This window comes from Perca fluviatilis, chromosome 18 (assembly GCF_010015445.1).
Source record: "Perca fluviatilis chromosome 18, GENO_Pfluv_1.0, whole genome shotgun sequence".
Lineage (NCBI taxonomy): Eukaryota > Metazoa > Chordata > Actinopteri > Perciformes > Percidae > Perca > Perca fluviatilis.
Window position 1 is genome coordinate 29,176,575 of NC_053129.1, and position 19,389 is coordinate 29,195,963.

The window sequence follows — 19,389 nt, forward strand, 5'->3', positions numbered from 1 at the left end:
ACTAGTTACCTTAATGCGTTTATGGCTAAGGGAAAACCCTCATAGCAACTGCAGATTACAGAAGATAGATGTATTATTAGCAGCATAACATGCAGGTGAGGCAGCACTTTTTCTATAAAAGAAACCCTTACAGACCAGGGTTCAACGCTAAGGTTTTGTTTTTCACTTGTCCGGTCAGGCAAGTAAAAAATAAATAAAAAAATTGTACTTGCCCAAAGTCAAATTTTTACTGGCCCCTAGAAGAAGAAAAAAAATCTGAGGAAACACGTTGAAAAAAATGTTTGAAAAAAACGAAAAAAACGTCAAAAAAAAAAAAAAATCGGAAAAAAAGTCAAACTTTGGGGGGAAAAAATGTTAAAAAAGTAGTGTCAAAGATTTAAACAAAAATGTCCAAAAAAAGTCAAACATTGAAAGCATCGAAAGTGTAAAAAAAAAAAAAAAAAAAGTATAAAAAAGCATCAAGTTCTCGATTGGCCAACAGGCAAGTGGGTTCTTATATTTACTTGCCCGAAGTGGCGTTTAACTTGCCCCGGGCCATCGGGCAACCCTTATTGTTGAACCCTGCAGAATAAACACAATCTTACACACTATAGGAGTTGAAATAACCAAGATAACCCAAATGTTCAGCTGAATCAGTAAAATCCTTCCTGTTCGTGGGCCCAACAAATTAAAGAAACAGGTGAAGGAATCTTTACCTTCTCCAGCTGACTGTGAACGTGCTGGACAATCAAATCCAGTGCCACAAAGTTTTCTCCACCTGTAAATAAGTTTGAGACACAAAGGACAAGAATTTACAGCTTATTTTTAACCAAACCTGCCAAATAAAGTTATTCACAGCACATTGATGTATATAGTTTGCAGCCGTATCAAGCAGATGTATGGAAACGCAGTACTGGTGCATTTCTATTTTTAGTAAAAGCTCATTTCCACTGACCTCTGGGCACCACGATGTCAGCAGACTGTACCGTGGGTTCAATGTACTGTTCGAACGCCGGCTTTACAAACTTATTGTATTGTTTGATGATGCCGCTGATGTCCCGTCCCCGCTGTGAAATGTCCCTCTTCAGCCTCCGTATGAGGCGGATGTCAGAATCTGTGTCCACAAACACCTTCATGTCCAGCAGCTGGGAGATAAGAAGGGAAAGGAGAAAAGAAAAATATATCAATCAAATATGCGATTTATTTTCTTTATAGCATTTTTCATACAGCTTCCACAAAATTACAGTGATTTCCCATTTCCCAGAATGTCTTGAATGTCAATGGGTATAGGCTGTATTGGCATAAGGACCTGTAGAGTATAACGTAACAATACAACAGCTCTACGATAAATGCTAAATGTGTACAAACAAACTACAGAAAAATCGGAATATTTGATTTGAAAAAGTCTATTACTGTCAGAATACACTGGCTTAATCCTAGAAGAAATTTCATTTCATTATAGTTTTATTGTCAAACGGCAGATTATTTTCTTGATTGTTTAGCTAACAAAATCTCCATGGTTGCTAATATTTACAATTACAATTTCCCACTGCGCGAGATGAAATTTTGAAATAGCTTGTTCTGTGCGACAAACTGTCCAAAATCCAAAGATATTTAGTTTGTGATCATAGAAAACAAATAAAAACGCATTTTCAGGTTTTTAGAAGCTGAAACACAGAATCTTTTTAGCTTTTAGCTGATGAACTATTCAATAAATTGACTGTTTCAGCCTTGAAAAAATAAAAATAATAATCTGCCTTCCTTTATGGGAATTTAACATAGGGGTATGTATACTTATGCCCCCTGTATTTTAAGGAAGAACATTTATTATTATTCATTCACAAAAAAAATGGTGTCCTTAAAAGGTCCTCAAAAGATGATTTTTTATTCCTCTTTTTAGTGAACTTTAGCATGGGTATGTAAACTTATGAGCACCACAGACAGACAGACAGACAGACAGACAGACAGACAGACAGACAGACAGACAGACAGACAGACAGACAGACAGACAGACAGACAGACAGACAGACAGACAGACAGACAGACAGACAGACAGACAGACAGACAGACAGACAGACACAAACAAAACTGTGCAGGCTTCATCTTTCAGTACTGTCAAAAAGCCAAAGACTGCAGCTTTTTGCCACACACTGTCAAGTCACAGTGAAAACACTATTTTAAGTTGCCCTCCTGATTTGACATTTTAATAGCTGAAATGTGACACTGGGGTCAGGACATGTCAAAGAAGTGAAAAGCGTTAAAACAGAGGACACATCAGTTATCACTGTCACTTTGAAGAGAAAGCCAGCTCCATTAAACTGAACCTCAACTCAGCAAAGCCCGGCAAAAATCAATGAGCCAACAACACAGCAGAAGTGGAACCACGAAAAGAGAGCGACATCCTCGCTCCCCTAAAGAACTATTGATGAATGCTAAAATAAAAAAGAAGTTTGCGAGTGATTTAGACCAGGATGACAGCGGGGGTACAGAAATAACTCAGTCGCACAACAAGCCAGTGGATTCTGTCTGCTGTAAATCTGACAAACTGAGCCACCATAAGACGACATGTAGCTGGATAAGCACGGCTGTCAGCCTATGAGAGTGGGTGAATGAGGAGTGGATTGTTCTCAGAGGTTAGAGAGCAAGGCTGCGGCTGTAGATCATTTTCAAACCTGCTCCAACAGGAAAGCACTTCTGTGAAACAGGAAAACCTAAGATTTAGTTCATACTCTTCATTGGTTTCTTCATCTGACAACGAGTCTTAAGCAATATATTTAACATTCCATTCCTTTAGCATTCCTTGCTAAATATGTATTACAGGTCAGCTAAACATGAAATGGGAAAATTGTAAACGTAAAGGTGCGTGTAGTGTACAGCGCAATTGAGCTTTACTTTTTTGATTCCTATTTAACTTAGCATCACATTTGATACAGCATACTGTAGTTCTTTCTAGGAAACTACATCATTATTATGGTCTGTCAGCGCATCGATGCAGAATCGTCCACATCGGCATCGCGATGCAATGATTCATTTCAACGCCCCTTAAAAGATACTATCGGTTGCATTATGGGAAATGTAGGATCCTGCGTTTTTGGAGCTTGCCCAATACTAGGGTCGAAAAGTCAGCATATATTGGCCTCTGCTGCTTTGAAAAAACAAACAAAAAAAAAAAAATGTCTGTTGTGAGTGCCCCAACTTTATGGAGGTGCCTTGGAGTACCACTTTAAATACCTGCAAAAAACAGCAAGCTACATGACACTGATGCAAAAATCCTGTAGATCCAATTTTGCCATGAAGCAGTGCTACGTTTATGTGCAATTGCCTGCACTGGTTTTGATAACGACAGAATATAATATTAAATAGACGCACCCAATCCAAGCACCATGTGCGTCTGTACGCAGCATCTCGGTTTCTCAAACCAGACCTTCGTTAGCATATCAGATTTGCAGCTATAATCGACTTCAATTACAAGAAAGGACACAAAAGACCATTAATCACCGTGGACAATGGCTGTTACTAACTGAATCAGAAGGTAATCAACTACACAGCCGGGTCTCAGGGGAGGCGGTGTGCCTTATCACCACGGTCCAACTCACACACACACACACACACACACACACACACACACACACACACACACACACACACACACACACACACACACACACACACACACACACACACACACACACACACACACACACACACACACACACACACACACACACACACACACCTCATTTTCTCCTCAGAAACCAGGTCTCCTCTTCACGTGCACACAAGCATCGCTGTGAATACCAGCTGAATATTTTGTGCAACATACACATTTTTACCTTACTCCATTTTATTGCTTTGACAATTTTTACGTCCATTAATGTATAGAATGTATGTATAGAATGTATGTATGTATGTATGTATGTATGTATGTATGTATGTATGTATGTATGTATGTATGTATGTATGTATGTATGTATGTATGTATATTCAGTGTTTCGCCCACCAAATGCAATTACCCATAAACCCATAAAATGTAATTACCCATTAAACACTAGATGGACCTCGTAGCATTAAATAGGAATTTCATTTTACAACATCAATTATAATTAAGAAAAAAATAGATACAATGTCAGCTTATTTAGACATTTCTATAGTTATGGTCTGAGAGGAACACTGACTGACTGATCTTTATTAAAAAGGCCAATAACATCCCCAGTGTCAGCCGTGTGCATATGAAATATTTCATTCTGATTTAATTGCCCTGCTCAGAATCAGATGTTTTAGTTCACTATTAATCAGCCTGCTGGTTGTTTCGGAGCTGACAGGTCCATTTATCTGGTTCTGGCACAGGGAACAAAGAAAGAAGAAAACCAGAGGAAGCTGATTCTAAAATGTTTTGGAAGCATTCAAATAATTAATCATTCTAAACATGTAGCCTGATCTGAGACGTCTGCTTGTGCTGTGCAATAAGGACAGGAAGGTATTTCAAAAATGTCAGACTTGAGGGTCGGCCAGTGCTGCATTCACTGTCCACTATATGTTGTGGATAATGGGGCACCATGTGAAAGGGTTCAGGCGTGTAGGGACCAAAAAAAAAAAATTAAAAATAGGTGACAACTTCACTTGTAATAAGAAAAAAGATATTCTTACCTTCAGCAGCTCTTTGTTGGCAAAAGCAAGGATGCCCTCAAAGATCACAACGTTGGCCCCGTAAACCGTTTTCTGTCAAAAGGAACAAATTATAGGTTAAAATTATTCCAATTTCAATTCAGTAGGTGCAGGGCTGTATTTTTTCTGTTTAATAAGGAAAATAGGTGTAACAATATTTTTCCCCTTGATATTTTTTTTGTTTATTTAGTTAATTTATTAGACTTAAAAAGCTAAAAGAGCACCGCACACACACCTGCATGAATATATCGGCAAATATTCTTGGGCTGACGGTGTCGGTTGAAAGAAAAGAAAAGAAGCATTCTTGACCCCATTTACTTTTTTTTTTTTTTTTTTTTTAAATGGAGGATTGCTTTAAACCAAATAAGTCTTTTATAAATCAGCAAGATTAACCGCTGTCTCAATCAAAGACAAAGCGGTGCTGAGTATGTCACAATCTTATTACTTTCTTCTGACCAGCTTCACGTTAAAGTCAATGGACTGGACACTTTGGTATTGATTTTTTTAGAAAGACAGAGAGAGAGACAGAGAGAGAGAGAGAGAGAGAGAGACGCGGAGAGCATCCAGGCGTGGTTGTGTGTGAAAAGCAGAACGTGAATTCTAAAGAAACAGATGAGTGTTTATCGATTTGTTCATTTCCCTGTTCTTTGCTAAGAAATGATTTAGTGGGTTTTTAACTGGAAAAGAGAGGGAGAGTGAGAGAGGTAGAAGGTGACCTCCAGTTTTACCAGAGAAGAACAAGCAAAAAAACTCAACTGTGACCTCTCCTTCATTCATATAACTGGTAAGAGAAAAAAAAGAAAAGAAAAAAAACACACTAGAGCCCGACCGATATATCAGCGGGTTGATATCATCGGCCGATATTAGGCATTTCCCAAACTATTGGTATCGACATTTATAATGGCCGATAATTTTTTAAATTATATATTCATTTATCAGAATAATTTAGAATGACATAAATTATTCAGATAAATTAGAGATGCACCGATAGACCGGCCGGTGACCGGAATTGGCCGGTTTTCACGTACTCGGCCATGACCGGCGACCGTACAATGAACTGACAACATAAGTTCTACGAGTTACAGTTCTCAAGGACGCACACACACACACGGACGTGACAGCAAAGTCTCTTTTTCCTTTCTCTCAACTTCTCCGCCCGTGTGTGGCGCGTACCCGCTCGCGGTGTGAAGCGTGTCCGCGCTGTTCTCGCACGTGTAGGGAACCTCGTGAATTAACCTGCAACGTGTCAGCTGTTTGGAAATTCTTCAGCGTGTGTGCAGAAGATAACAAGTTTGCAATATGCAACACCTGCAAGGAGACAGTAGGGCGTGGAGGGACGACACCAAAAACCAAATTTTTTTAGTTGGATATTGGATGTGAAAAGAAGGAAACTGTTCTAACATTGCACTTTAGATGTGTGTGAGTTTCCCACACCAGGAGTAATTTATATAGTTCTATTTTATAGTGATCCATTATCTGTTCAAATAATGTTCTATGTTCTGTGCAAAATGTTCTATCAAAGAAAAGTTAGAAAATAAATATTTGTGTGTGCTGTAAAGTGGTTAGAAAAAATGTAATCGGAATCGGCTAAAAATCGGTATCGGCTGGCCTAACTCAAAGAAAAATCTTTATCGGCCTAGAAAGTTGTAATCGGTGCATCTCTATGATAAATGAATATTTAAAAAATAAAAACGGACGAAACACCCTTCAACCGTGTTATGAGTGTTGACATTTCATAGTTTGTCCACCAGAGGGCGCTCTACAACGTCCCTGTTGGCAACACTGATTTTATTTTTGTTATTGTGTTTTTGTTCAAAGGACTTAAGTTTCATATCTTAAGTTTATATTTTTAAACATTTTATTTATCAGAACTTGAATATATTTTGATGTTCCTCTGTTCTGTTGTGACAATAAAACAAATAAGTTCATTTTTAAACTGCATTATCATATTTCAGTGAGGACTCATAAATAACTACAAATAACTAATCTGTTTTGTTACGCGTTTCTGTATTTTTTTTTATAAATACATATCGGCCGATATATCAGAATATCGGATTTTTGAATCACCAAATATTTGTATCGATATCGGCCTCCTTTATTGTTGGGCTCTACCACGCACACAGGGCACAGGCACACACAGGGCACAGGCACACACAGTCGTCGGCACCCTCGGGGCCTGAGGCTTAATTACATTCACCCCGGTAGGACAAAAGGTACACAAAATGATTTCAGAGTCACAAGTCGTGCGAGGCGATTTCCCGCGTGGTGTTGTGCCTTTCAGCCATGAAATTGCATTGCAAAGAAATAGAGTCGAGATGTCAGAAAGATACAGTGCAAGATTGATTCTTCACAATGCTTTTGGGAGAGGATCTGTGCTCTTTGCTTGGGTTAATGTCCTGTACACTAAACCCTTAATAATAAGCTAATTAGCAGGGATCCCAATTGGCATCAGCTCAAACCACTAATACATCCCTAGGGGGTGTTCAGTGATTTGTAACTGCGATGGTAATTTTATCCTGTAAATTACAACAACAAAAAAGGAATTAATAAAGTGCTTTTATTTTGGTGAAGATAGATTACCCTCTAAATACTGACGATAAGTGCAAGGTCCCAGTTCCATAACCCCGATGACGGGAACGGTAATATTTCATCAATACATATTAGATTATCGATTCTGCTCCAATTGATAAAAACTAATCTGAAGAAAAAATAATTACTTTTTTTTCTTTCTTTTTTTTTATTAAAAGATCCGCTCCAGACATGTTTTAAGATGTAACTCTGCTTTGGTTAATAATCTCTGTCTGCCATGTTTTTTTCAACAAAAAAGTTGAATTACCTTGTTAAAAGATTCTTAGAATGACATACCTCCTTCTCGCTCATAAAAAATCCAGAATCTATGAATTTGCAAAACAATTATAAATTCTAAAGTTTAACTGCTGGACACAAGATGTCTCGTACTTAACGAACAAAAAAATCGGTTCTCAGTGTTCCGGAGGCTTCAGGTTCCCACATCCCACTTGTGTAAGTTGCATATTTGTACACGTCTTAAACTAAGGGAATTCAAGTTTCCCACTTCAGCAGAAGAAGAGAGACAAATCCCATCTATAATGGAGTTATACACTAAGTCTCAGTTTCTTACCCATTCTTTGCGCCTGCAGTGAGATGTGAAGTCGTACACCGGGACTTTGATGCTTTTTCCTTTCTTCAGCTTCCTCAGGACGGTGACCAGCAGCTCAAAGTCAAAGGCATCAGGGTGATCAAAGTTATACTCATTTTTGGCTGCGAGCTCCTGCTCTTCTTTATTCAACACCTGGCACACAAACAGCATATATGGAAAATAAGTTAAAGGTGCAATATGTAATACTGACAGCTAGTGTGGAAAATAGTTACTGCAGTACAAATTCTAAATACTGGAGAGAGTCGTCTCGCCTGGCCCCTCCTCCCAGACTCGAAGTTCATGGAGGCTGCCAGGCTGAGACCGCAGCATCCACAACAATGTTGCTAGACGCTAGTCTCACATAGCCAGACATTCACAGCACAGCGGAGTAGCTAACGTTAGATGCTGGCTATATTGACAGTCTTAAAAGCAGTGCTCATGCGGAGCTCTGTACCCAACTGACAGACAGACACACTTCTTCGGTTTAGAATTACGGTAGGAACCGCTAAAAACACAACAACCTCGCTGTCCTCACCACCTGACGGACAGACACACTTCCTATGCTTAGAATTACGGTAGGAACAGCTTAAAAAAATAAAATAATAAAAAAGAACACTACCATGCCGTCCTCTCCACCCGACTGAACACACTTCATTGGCTTAGAATTACGGCAACAATCGCTAAACACACTGCAAACTCACAGTCCTCTCTTCCCGATTTACAGCCCCCCCTCTCTTGGCTTAAAATAACTCACCGTTGTCGGCCACGCCCGCTCAACAGCCGTGGCCCGCTTGCCTGGTCCTCCGGTAACGTTAGCAGTTAGCAGGGTTAGCACGGCGCCGTTAGCCAGGACCAGTCGGGATCACTTCACTGGCTGCGTCTCAATAGTTTTTGCGAGTAAACAACTCGGGTACTCTAGCTTTATAATTCAGTGTGAGTACACAAATGTTGAAATGACATAAAATGCCCGTCCCTTGTGCCCGTGATAAATTAGCCTGAAGCTAATGCTTACCTGTTCAGGAGGAAATTAGCCAACTTGGCGTCCTTTTGGGCTCTAAGCGGTCTCCATCTTTCAAATACATCTCCAATATTTACCCGGGGGTTGTTACGTCTCTGGTCACGCAACACAAACACGGCAGTTTTTTTAGGTCGGCTAGAATCTATCTCAATTGATCCTGTTGGTGTATTTGCTGCTTTCATGGCTGTACTAACGTTACAGCTGTAGCACGCTGGGTTTACGTTTTTAAAGGTATATCTGGCAACCCGGCCTGGCTGTCAAACTGGGCCGTTGATAACAACCACAGGCCAAAACATAAACAGAAATTCTGTCACGGAACGGAAATTTCAAAAAGGAGAAAATACTGACATTAGCATTGTTGTCAGAAAAGATAGTATTTCAACTTATGTTTCCTTAATATCTGATGACGCATTGGGTTCATTTTTGGATTTATTACAGTAAATGTATTCCATATTGAACCTTGAAGCACACAGGTTTCAGGACTAAAGATATAAATATTTTCATTTAATTCAATCTCCAGATGGCAGACAAATGTTTGAGATCATATAACCACAGGCTTCTATCGTGGCTTTTGAAAGCCAATGTTGATGCTTACTAAAAATTGTGTGTGATCATGAAAAAAAGCTGGAGATACATTTAACACATTAACATACAAGAAATAACTAAATGGAAAAAGTTCAGTTGAGTTCACACATGCAAACATCTTTAAAAATGAATTTGATGGGGTATCATAAATCATGGTCATGCCTCAGCTGTCAAAAGTCTAAGTCACCGAAAACCTAGACAATAAATTAGGAGTTTCCAGTTGAGATAAGGGTGCATTTTATTTTTCAACATCCAGCAGCTTCCTGTTTTCTGGCAGTGTGTGTTAGTTTCGGGCAGTTTTAGTAAGAGTATATCTCCAAAACATTCTGAAAATCCAGCCACAAACGTTTCGTTTTTCACCTCCATTCTCCTATATGTATTTGTCCTGTTGCCCTTCACTCTCATGTATTGGTGGCACTAATTCCATCAAGTTTTAACATTTTCAACTGCTCTTTAATGTTTGTTATGTAAAGAACTTTGAATTGCCTTGTTGCTGAAATGTGCAATACATATAAAGCTGCTGAGCCTTGCCTAAAAGTTTCTTTAAAAAGAAAAAAAAAAAAAAAAAAAAAAAAAAAAAGAGTGTACCTCCTCATCTGTTAAATTACATTCAAAAGAGGATCAATAGACAAGAATACAAGTCATTGCAGTATATAATACAGGTGCCGCCACCAAAAACATGCTCTTCCATTAACCCTCATTACATCAATGAGTATCTACATATTATTGTATGTGTATGCATAAAGTATATCAGTTTGAACATTAAATATCTTTGTAGTGTATTCAATTGAATAAAGGTTGAAAAGGATTTGAAAATCATTGTATTCTATTTTTACAGACATCCCAACTTCATTGGAATTTGGGTTTGTACAATGCTTATGCCCAGCTTTAGTTGAAAGCAACAATTCTCTATTAGCGGTCATTTTAAAGTACAAAACATCAGAAACGCACATAAGAGTTTGCCTTCAAGAACGAACCGTCCCCACTTATTTATTGTTCAACTGACAAAGACCGCAAGAGCTGGATCCAATCTTTAGAGACATAATTGCTCTGTAATCTGTGAGTAAAGCAAAAGAATCGACCTCTGGTCTCAGAGAAGGAGGAGGGGGTAATTGATATGAACAATTGTGTTCGGTTATCGGTCAGGAGCTTTTACTTATTGTGCTGAAAGCAGCACTAATGACCTACGAGCAAAGAAAGAGGGTGTTCGATTTGACATCTGTTTAATATTGAATCTATACTGACCGGCTGTGGTCATAAAAATCAGAAGCTAATTAATTACTGTGTAAATACTGAGCAAGTCAAAATAATTACTGAATGGATTTAATGATCTCCTGCTGAAATACCCTTAATCAAAGCTCTTCTTTACATTTTAAATCGCACTCGAGTACTACAATCAGGGCCATTAGTTGGATTTTGTACCTTGTAGAAAGAGTCCATGGAGAGCAGAACCACCCAGGGAACGTCCAGCGCTTCAATGATCTTATTGGCTACTGTGGTTTTACCAGAGGCACTTCCTCCACACAGACCTGGAGGAGAAAAACACAGCGCCGTTACCAATAAAGAAAGACCTATTTAAGCTGCTACAGAAACTGAACCACATATTTTGTCGTGTTAGACGCAGACAACGATGACTGACTGGTCCAGATCTTCTTTTGATTTTTTTTTTTTTTTAAATCAAAATGACCTCATTATCTGCATAATGTATCTGTCTCACCTTGTAGAGCAGTGATTCTCTATCCCCAAAACATATTTCCATTAAACAATTTTTAAAGCAAAGAAAGACTAAATTTACCTCGGTCCAGCTTCCCAATTGTGAGGATTTGCAGCTTTTCTTTGTCTTGTGTGATAGTTAACTGCATATATTTGGGGTTTGGGCTGTTTGTTGGACAATATCACCTTGGGGTTTAGGAAACTGTGATGAGCATCTGTATCTAGAACAAATGGTTAGCTGATTGAGAAAATAATTGGCAGATTAATCGAGAATTAAAAAGCTGCAGCCCTACATGATGTACATGCTTTGTTTTACATCAGGTTTAAAATGTGTTGTGTCCTAGCTCAAGCGAATATAATCCTGATGGCATTATCAAGGTATGGATCAGGAATGCACCTACAGCTGTACGACTGCTGCTCTTATAGCAGAAAGTGCTTCTACATAAGCACCGTATACCTGCAGCTGTCAGTCTTGTCATTTCTGCTGCAGCACTGCAGTCGCTCGACCGACAGACAGACACAGAAATAGACCGAGACAGAGACAAAGAGAGACAGACAGACAGAAGAGAAAGCGACAGACAGAGACAGAGACACAGACAGACAGAGACACACACAGACAGACAGGCAGAAGGACAGACAGAGCTAAAAAATGATAAGACAAGGCACATTATATATAATATTATATTATTTCTAGGGCTGTAACTAACAATTATTTTCATTGTCGACTCTTTATTAATCTTGATTAATCGATTAGTTGTTTGGTCTGTAAAATGTCAGAAAATTGTGACAAATGTCAAAGATATCAAAGATATTCAGTTTAGTGTCACAGAGGAGTGAATAAACTAGAAAATATTCACAGTTAGGAAGCTGGAATCAGAATTTTTGGAGTCGGAAACTAAAAAAAAATAAAGACAAATACGGGCAACTGTACCAGAAATGTAAAAAAATTAAAATAAAGTACCGTAAGTGTTTTCCTGACTCGACCTCCTGGGTTAAAGACCACAGCAGCCATTCTTCAACAATCCTGGGAACTGGGCCAGAACTACATGCTGGCTGGCAAAGAGTGCAAAAACTGGATGCATTTGCTGCCAACGCTTGTGCGTTTGTTGGTGCGTGCACAGTGTGTGCGCGGGAACAGAAATAGCCTACAGAGCTACTTCTGTGGTATAAACAACTCTCGGTGAAGTGTTAAAACGGGTTTTTTGGCTCAGATAAGACCCATCAGAGTCAAAACTGCTGACTGGGACACTAAGGAAAAATCCCTGCAGTGGCTCCTCATTTCTGTCTATGATTACTGTGTACGATTACAGCTTCAGACAGGTCATCAAAATACTGGTTCTGACTTGCAAAATGATGTATTAAAAAGTAGAGAAAAGCCCTATTTGCTGTGTTCCTGTAGTTTAGGCAAAATTGTGTCACCCAGCAGTGAAGCCTGGCCTGTTATAGCGGACAAAACTGCCTTATGCTGTTAGCAATAAAACGAGACTGAAGAGATAGAAAACAACCTCTGGTGTCTATGACGCTTCACATTGTTCATCTGTCCTCACCTCTTCGTGCCTCCTCTTTCTGTTTAATCATCTGTCCATCTCTTCTTGACATCCCTGCATCTTATATGTCCCCTCAAGCTTCTATTTTAACCCTTGCATTCCTCATCGTTTCACTCCTCTACTATCCTCTTCTCTCGCTATATTATATTGACCGTTAAAGCTCAGTTGCTCAGTCAAGTTCCCTGCAGTTGCACAGTCTGGTCTTTTTAACCGGAGCCACGTCGACTACAGTACAGTACTGGAACCCCTTCAAGGACCCCTGGGGGCCCCCGGACCCCACTTTGTGAACCACTGCCTTAAGACAGCCAGCAAATACTGTAGCTAATGCTGCAGTTACACCGGTTTTATTACAGACTTTTCAAAACAATGACTGAGAAGTTATTTATGGGTCTAAAGTTATAGCCTTAAATTGCTGAAGATCTGCTTCATTTAATGTATGATTTAAGACTTTGCTGTTTCTTAGTCACCATATGTAGAATTGGAAAATTCCTGACTTTGGCGTCCCCCATCAGGAGTAGACCTATAATCACAGGTGCTAAAAAAATAAAATAAAAAAATCACAGGAAATGGATTTTATTTGGTGTTAATTAAAAATGTTTAGTCTTAAGTGTACCATTAGATTTGGTATTATTCGTGCACTCCTGGCTTCTACAAAGAGAAAAACAAAATACATTGATAATACCTAAGCAATAAGACATAAATTAAAACAAAGTACAGAAGTATACACTATACACTACCGGTCAGTAAGTTTTTTATTGTACGTTTTTTCTTGAAATTTTAGCAGTTCAAGTCCAATGAATAGCTTGAAATGGTACAAAGGCAAGTGGTGAACTGCCTTAGGTTAAAAAAAAGTAAGGTTACCCAAAACTGAAAAATAATGTACATTTTACAAAAATGCCTTTTTCAGGGAACAAGAAATGGGTTAACAATGTAAAGCTGTTCTGCAGCAATGGAGGTTGATCAAGCTTTGAAAGTTGGTGCTACCAATTCCCACAGGTGTTCCAACTTGTCTGGATTACTTACCACCCCCTCCGTTAGTATAAAAGTATTGTTTGAACACACTGTGGTACCATACCCTCGTGAGCATTATTTGAACAGTATTATACTGCAGAAAGTGGTGTGTTGCTATAAAAATGGCGGGAAAAAGGCAATTAACAATTGAAGAGAGACAGACCATCATAACACTCAAGAATGTTGGTCTTTCCTACAGAGAAATTGCGAAGAAAGTCAAGGTGTCAGTGAGTACAGTATTCTTCACCATCAAAAGGCACTTAGAAACTGGGGGAAACTCTGACAGGAAGAGGTCTGGCAGACCCAAAGCCACAACAGAATCAGAAGACAAGTTTCTGAGAGTCAACAGCTTGGGTGATAGGCAGCTCACAGGACAAAATCTTCAAGCACAGCTTAATAGTGGTCATAATAAGCAAGTCTCAGTTTCAACTGTAAAGAGAAGACTTCGAGCTGCAGGTTTGATAGGTCGAGTTGCAGCAAGAAAGCCATTGCTAAGACGTCAGAATAAGAAAAAGAGGCTTGCCTGGGCCAAGAAACATCGTCAATGGACTACTGAAGACTGGAAGAAGGTGTTATGGACTGATGAATCAAAATTTGAAATCTTTTGTTCCTCCGGCAGGGGTTTTGTTTGTTTTTTTTTCTTTTTTTGTCGGTAGATAGCGAAAGGATGATTCCTCAGCGTGTGACATCAACTGTCAAACATGGAGGAGGAAGCATGATGGTCTGGGGCTGTTTTGCTGGATCCAGGGTCGGTGATTTGTACAGAGTAAAAGGCACCCTGAACCAAAACGGCTACCACAGCATTTTGCAGCGCCATGCAGTACCCTCTGGTATGCGCCTAGTTGGTCAGGGGTTCATCCTACAGCAAGATAATGACCCAAAACTTAAGTCCAAGCTATGCCAGAACTACCTTAGGAAAAAAGTACAACACGGTAAGCTTAAAAACATGGAGTGGCCAGCACAGTCACCAGACCAGACCCCATTGAGCTGGTTTGGGATGAACTGGACAGAAAAGTGAAAGCAAAGCAACCTACAAGTGCCACACATTTATGGGAACTTCTGCAACAGAGTTGGGAAGAACTTTCTGAAGAATATTTGATTTCCATGGTAGAAAGAATGCCACGAGTGTGTTCAGCTGTTATATCTGCCAAAGGGGGCTACTTTGATGAGTCAAACATTTAGAATACATTTTGGTTTATAAATTGATTCCATGATTTCTTTATCTTAAATTGTTCATTTGTTCTATTCTTTCATTTCAGAGTACAATAAGACATTGAGCTGCATGAATTTCAATAAAAACCTGGAAAAATTGGGGTGTTCTAAAACTTTTGACCGGTAGCGTATACAGGCAGTTGCCTGATTTCTCACCAATAACAAACGCCTCTTTGAAGGTGGTCCCCGTGACGTTGTACCAAGGTGGTCTGCCGGCGGTGTAGATGGTGCGTTTGTTTGTCCTCAGCAGCGGAGGCTCTGTCTTGGACTGGCTTGTGGTCCGTTTCCGTGGGGATAAAGACGGGGTCAAAGGGCACCGGGGGACACAGTTCAGGAGGCTATCAAGGGAATCATCTCCGCTCCCACTAGAGAGACAGACAGGAAAGACAGCAGAAGCCATATCTATTTTATTCCACAAGTAAACCCTAACATTATGTTTAAAATCCCTTTTCGTTTCTGCAATTTTAATATTAAATAATTCCAGTATTGAAAAAAAAAAAAAAAAGGATTTTCTGTGGCACACATATAGTGAGAGGTTTATGCCCCGACGCAGAGGTCTAGGGTTCGAATCCGACCTGTGACGATTTCCTGCATGTCTTCCCCCTCTCTCAGCTAGCTGTAAATAACAAATATGTCAATAATGTGTTCATGACAGTGTTTTAATTTTCTGTATATACGCTGCCATCAGAAATGCCCTTTAAGCTCATGGTTGGCCCCGTGCTGCTGCTCCAACACAGGCATTTAAGTTGTTTGGTAATATCTGCAGGCTCCACAAAGCCAAGTCAGGAGTAGCCTTTTTCTAATCAAACATAGCTAACCAAAAGTTATGGCTTTATCGTTTGGAAAAATTGGCCAACATTTGAACATTTAAAGCCTTTATTTTTAGACTATTGTGGAGCTGCAGATAGTCCACTGTCCTGCAGAGAGATGAGAGAGAGTCGATGTACTCTAGTGTCTCTCTCTGAACTTTCTCCCCACAGTGAGGTCTCTGCTGTCGGTGTGGTTGAGGGGGAGGAAGGGGGTACTTGCCAACCCTCCCCAGGAAATCACACCGCTGCCCTGATGAGCACAGCCCAGGGTGGGCCCACCATTCACATGAGTAAGGCTGTCATCATTTGGCTGGGACATTTTGTGACTAGAATATCTCATACCTTTGCGCGCCGAGATATCAGGCTAAACTGAATCTTGATATCTGGCAGTTTATTGTTGCCTTGCCTAACCATAAACATGAACGTACAAATCAAAACGTCTGCTAGCGAAGATGTGCTTCAGAGATACAATTCAAACTTTTACAAATCGTTTGAAATACTTCCTTCAGCCCTTCAGTGTTTAGTTTTGTCTCTAATAAAAAACACATAAAAAACTAAATCCTTGAGCAAGACACAGAACACCAAAAGTCTCCCGTTGTGTATGAATGGAAGTCTCTTTCCATGAAAATGTCTGCCAACTGAATGCAAGGTGAATATAAGCTTGTCTCCAAATGATTTATGTAACTTCGTATAGTCACAATGGTCAAGACTTCTGCTTTCTTAACTGTTGGGATATCTCTGCTGATTTAAAAAAAAAAAAAAAAAAAAAAAAAAAAGGTCCCTGCAATAACAAAAAAGCTCAAAATAAACATAGTATTCCTGTTTTAACTTAACAGTATTCAAAATTAACTGCTGCGTTTTAATTTCTAAATAGTTTATTAAAAAAAGTGAGCCTTTGTTAGTATTTAGAAAATATAATGACCCAATTTTGATAGGCCAGAATCTGCCGGTAACAAAAAGCAGCAAATGAATAGCTATTAATGTGCATGAGTTAAAGAACAATGCTTCATGGTCTACGGTTTTCATTGGTCGAGCAAATGATAACCTGACCAATTTTAGGTGGGTTTGTGCATTGTGAGAAAATGGCACATATCAGTGTTAGTCCCATTCAAATAACCCGCTGGGTTCCACTCTTTTGTCCTCCACAATTAAGCATACTATATCTGGAAAATGTAATACTGTAACCTAGTCAGAGATAAGATGAATGGACGGATGTTGTTACTCCCAGCTACCCTCACTAAGACAGGTTAGCATAGCTGCCACATACACCTGACCACCTGCACACACTCAGTGCTACGTGTCAAGAATAAGCGAGTGTTAGCCACAAAGTAGCATTAGCCTGCGGAGTGGAACCATTTAGATGTTTTACTTGTTATTATTAATACCAAAATGCTTAAAACAATAACGTTATTCATACAAAGCAGATTGGATGTGGTTAGTGGCCAGTTATGCCGAATTTAACAGGACACATTTAAACGCTGTAAATTAATGTTATCCCAATTCTTAACGTTTGCCAACAATAACAAATGTGCATTATTTGTCAAATTGTCACAGAGGTCTGGCGTGACGGGCTCCACAAAATAATGGACAGTTCTACGCGTTCTTGAAGCCAGAGGAAGGTAGCTAGTGTTAACACAGCTGTAGCTATGTAACGTTATAACCATAGGGTATAACACTGCAAATTAACCTCTGACAAATTCGTTATGACTTGGCCACAACCACTCTGCTGCTGCTTTAGCGTTATTCAAATTCCGTCTGATTGTCTTTCGCTTTTGTTCACTGCAGCCACGCTAACACAATGCCAGGGTATGATGACTGTGGAAGACAGGGCGTTAGCTAAACCTAGCTAACATGAGCGGTTATCACTGCTATGCTCCTCTAGTGTTGTGACTGGTGCCGCAGACATTCATCCATTATTATTTATTTAGTTACCTGTCAGACCTTGACATTGTCCTGTCCGCTTCCATTCCTCCATCTGCCTGCTGTTCGCCTGGTTTAACGTTACAATCGCTGCCTGCTGTTTCCATGTCTGCTCAGCCAAAGATCCTCTATACTAAAACCATCCCTGGCTCAGGACTCAGCGCGGCGCCGAAACCAAACACTGGAAGCGTCATTACGTCACGAAGCGTAAACTCAAGCTGTATTTATGGTAATCGGAAAAATGTTAACTAAAGTCCTTAAACTAAACAAAGCTGCAGTGGTTTGTATGAAAACAATTTCTTCACTACTTTTTGCCACAACTACAGGAAAATTTGAGGCCACTAATTCAATATGTTAAATTGAAAATAAAAAATTAATAAAATATAGCTAAATAGAGGACACATGATGACAGTAGTTCCTTTCAGCTCATATCAAAAAGTGGTGTTCGCATCAGTTTAGACAGGATAGCTCTGTAGCCAAAACAACACATTAAATAGATTGCTTAGTTTTTTGATTGAAATGATTTAGGAAAGGATAAAAAAAAAAAAAACTATCACAATCAAGTTTGCATGTCATTAACAAGTGCTCAATGTTTTTTCGCATGTGGTTAAAAATACATTTTTGACAAATACCAAGTAGTCTACAAGTAGCCTAACTTTACTTCTCAAAGAACAATAATATAATAAACCTAGAAAGCTGATTATGACCACATTTAGGATTGTCCCACTGGACAGTGAATGCACAATTTGCGCGGCAGTCATGAATTATGTGACCGGAGACATTGAGAGCCGCATATCCATTGCCTACTAGCCCCGTATTGTACAGTATTTTTATATCTTATAATACATCATGTTATAAATGTATTCAACAAACACCAGTGGACTTGTTTACATCTTAGTCTTTGGCCAGTTAAAGCCATAATTCAAAGCACAGTGAGGCATCATTTTATATTGAAGGGGTGAAAGCTTTTACATGTCATCCGCTCTAACTAGGCTAAATAAATATTTTGAAGCTATTCTCACAAGACTGACAACCAATATATAAATCTGTAACATTACATCAAGTATGTGCAGCACATTATGGCCTTATGCTATATCAAATATGGATCTTCTGTCTCTGAATCTTGCTTTATATTTTGTAGAACTGTTTGTTGGCTGCTTAAAAGTGATTATTTCTGCTATTATTCTGGTGAGTTTGTCATAAATCAGTTTAGGCCTATCCTTTAACCTGACATCTACATGAACAATTACACGGAAATATTCAGTTTAAGGTTGTTGTTTTTTTTTCTTAAACTGGAATTAGCCAATCGTTTTAGAGAGAGACATTTTTAAATCTTTTTTGAATGCCATAAATATTTGAATCTGTGATACGCATTGATATTAGCCTGTACAGCTTACTGTATCTTCACAGCATGGCATGAATCTGCTTTTACGCCATCATATAGAAAGCTGAATTATTGATGCGTTGTTGTAGCCTACAATGGTGTGAAGGCTAAGAAAGGCCCCCTAAAAATTCTAAATTAGAGGTGTGAACTGATTTAAGTAAATATCTGGAACACATCCTCGCTGTAAAATTATTGTGTGTGTGTGTGTGTGTGGGTGGGGGTGAATCATATGGACAAATATGTGTTAAATATGTTACTTTTCAGGAGCTATGTACGTTTATTTAGGCCTGCATTATTTATGTGGGTAAAAACATTTTCTGTGAATGAATTGATTTTCGCTCATCCTGACGCTTGTCCCATTATAGGATACCCCAACCGGAGGTCCTTCT

General features: G+C 39.1%; 1 protein-coding gene across 3 annotated transcripts in view; it reads right to left on the reverse strand.

The window, feature by feature from the left end:
• si:ch211-243j20.2 (uridine-cytidine kinase-like 1) overlaps positions 1-17,805 on the reverse strand; it is a 33,748-nt gene extending 15,943 nt beyond the window's left edge. For 2 of the 3 annotated variants that reach the window (XM_039782170.1, XM_039782171.1), the window contains exons 1-7: positions 17,629-17,805; positions 15,044-15,252; positions 10,827-10,933; positions 7,784-7,954; positions 4,627-4,698; positions 935-1,124; positions 696-757 (exon numbers count right to left, since the gene is read on the reverse strand). In XM_039782170.1, coding sequence (XP_039638104.1) covers positions 696-757; positions 935-1,124; positions 4,627-4,698; positions 7,784-7,954; positions 10,827-10,933; positions 15,044-15,252; positions 17,629-17,723 — 906 coding nt within the window. In that variant the 5' untranslated portion in view covers positions 17,724-17,805. The remainder of the gene's footprint in view (positions 1-695; positions 758-934; positions 1,125-4,626; positions 4,699-7,783; positions 7,955-10,826; positions 10,934-15,043; positions 15,253-17,628) is intronic. The other variant, XM_039782173.1, reaches the window with a different exon arrangement.
• Between the last annotated feature and the right edge of the window lie 1,584 nt (positions 17,806-19,389).